We start from the raw sequence: 858 nt of genomic DNA on the forward strand, positions 1-858 counted from the left end.
CTGTATAGAGTGAACACAGCCCTGGTCGACCCAGGGGTCGGGGTCTGTTGCCCAAACATTGTCTTTATAAATAGAAGAAGAAGAAGAAGAAGACGAAGAAGAAGAAGGAGAATACGATTCGGGAGTGACAGTAAAAGTAAAACACTGGGTAAATGAACGCCATTATTGAATGCTTTTGAAAATAAATATTATAAGATTGCCTCGTCATAAACTCCAGTAAACAAAACACAACCTAAAGTGAAAATGATCACAACACCAATAAAATAACGGATGTTTTTTTTTTATAGCATTTTTCGTTTAGAAGTCAACTCTATTACATCAGGCTAAATAACACATTCTAAATGCACCTTTTCTTAAACAGGGTCTTCCAAATTCCTTCCTAAATGTTTTGCATTGTCAATTCAGTCCCCACTTGGTAGGTGGTGGGGTGGTGGGGGGGGGGGGGGACCGCCCCCCCTTAAGATTACGTTGCACTTTTTTATGTAGTGGGGGACAGGTGGACCCCCCCCCCCCCCCCTAGCCTGTGTTTTCACCGTGTCCCTTCCTCATGTTTGTATCTGTGATGTTGTGTGGGGACAGAAGAAGAAGAAGAGGAGGTGGAGGAGGAGGAGTCAGCCGGAGGGGAAGTAGGGGGTGTCACTGTGGTAGTTGTAGTCCGGGCACACCTTCTGCACCAGCTTGTAGTCAGTGCTGTAGAAGGAGATGAAGATACAGATGACCTTGAAGGGCTTGGAGCACAGCCAGGACACGTGGCTCTGCGTCTGCTCCTGGTAGCACGTCTTGGACGGGTCGAAGTTGCACAGCGCGTTCTTGGAGCCCTTCTCCACCTTCTCGTACTCGATGCGGCAGTTGAAGGAC

At 47.4% G+C, this 858-nt stretch overlaps 1 protein-coding gene across 1 annotated transcript in view; it reads right to left on the reverse strand.

Annotated features, from left to right (window-relative positions):
- Positions 1 to 611: 611 nt before the first annotated feature.
- nxph1 (neurexophilin 1) overlaps positions 612 to 858 on the reverse strand; it is a 31,596-nt gene continuing 31,349 nt past the window's right edge. The window contains exon 2 of the mRNA XM_056583502.1: positions 612 to 858. This exon is cut by the window's right edge and continues 509 nt beyond it. Coding sequence (XP_056439477.1) covers positions 612 to 858 — 247 coding nt within the window.

This window comes from Gadus chalcogrammus, chromosome 22 (assembly GCF_026213295.1).
Source record: "Gadus chalcogrammus isolate NIFS_2021 chromosome 22, NIFS_Gcha_1.0, whole genome shotgun sequence".
Lineage (NCBI taxonomy): Eukaryota > Metazoa > Chordata > Actinopteri > Gadiformes > Gadidae > Gadus > Gadus chalcogrammus.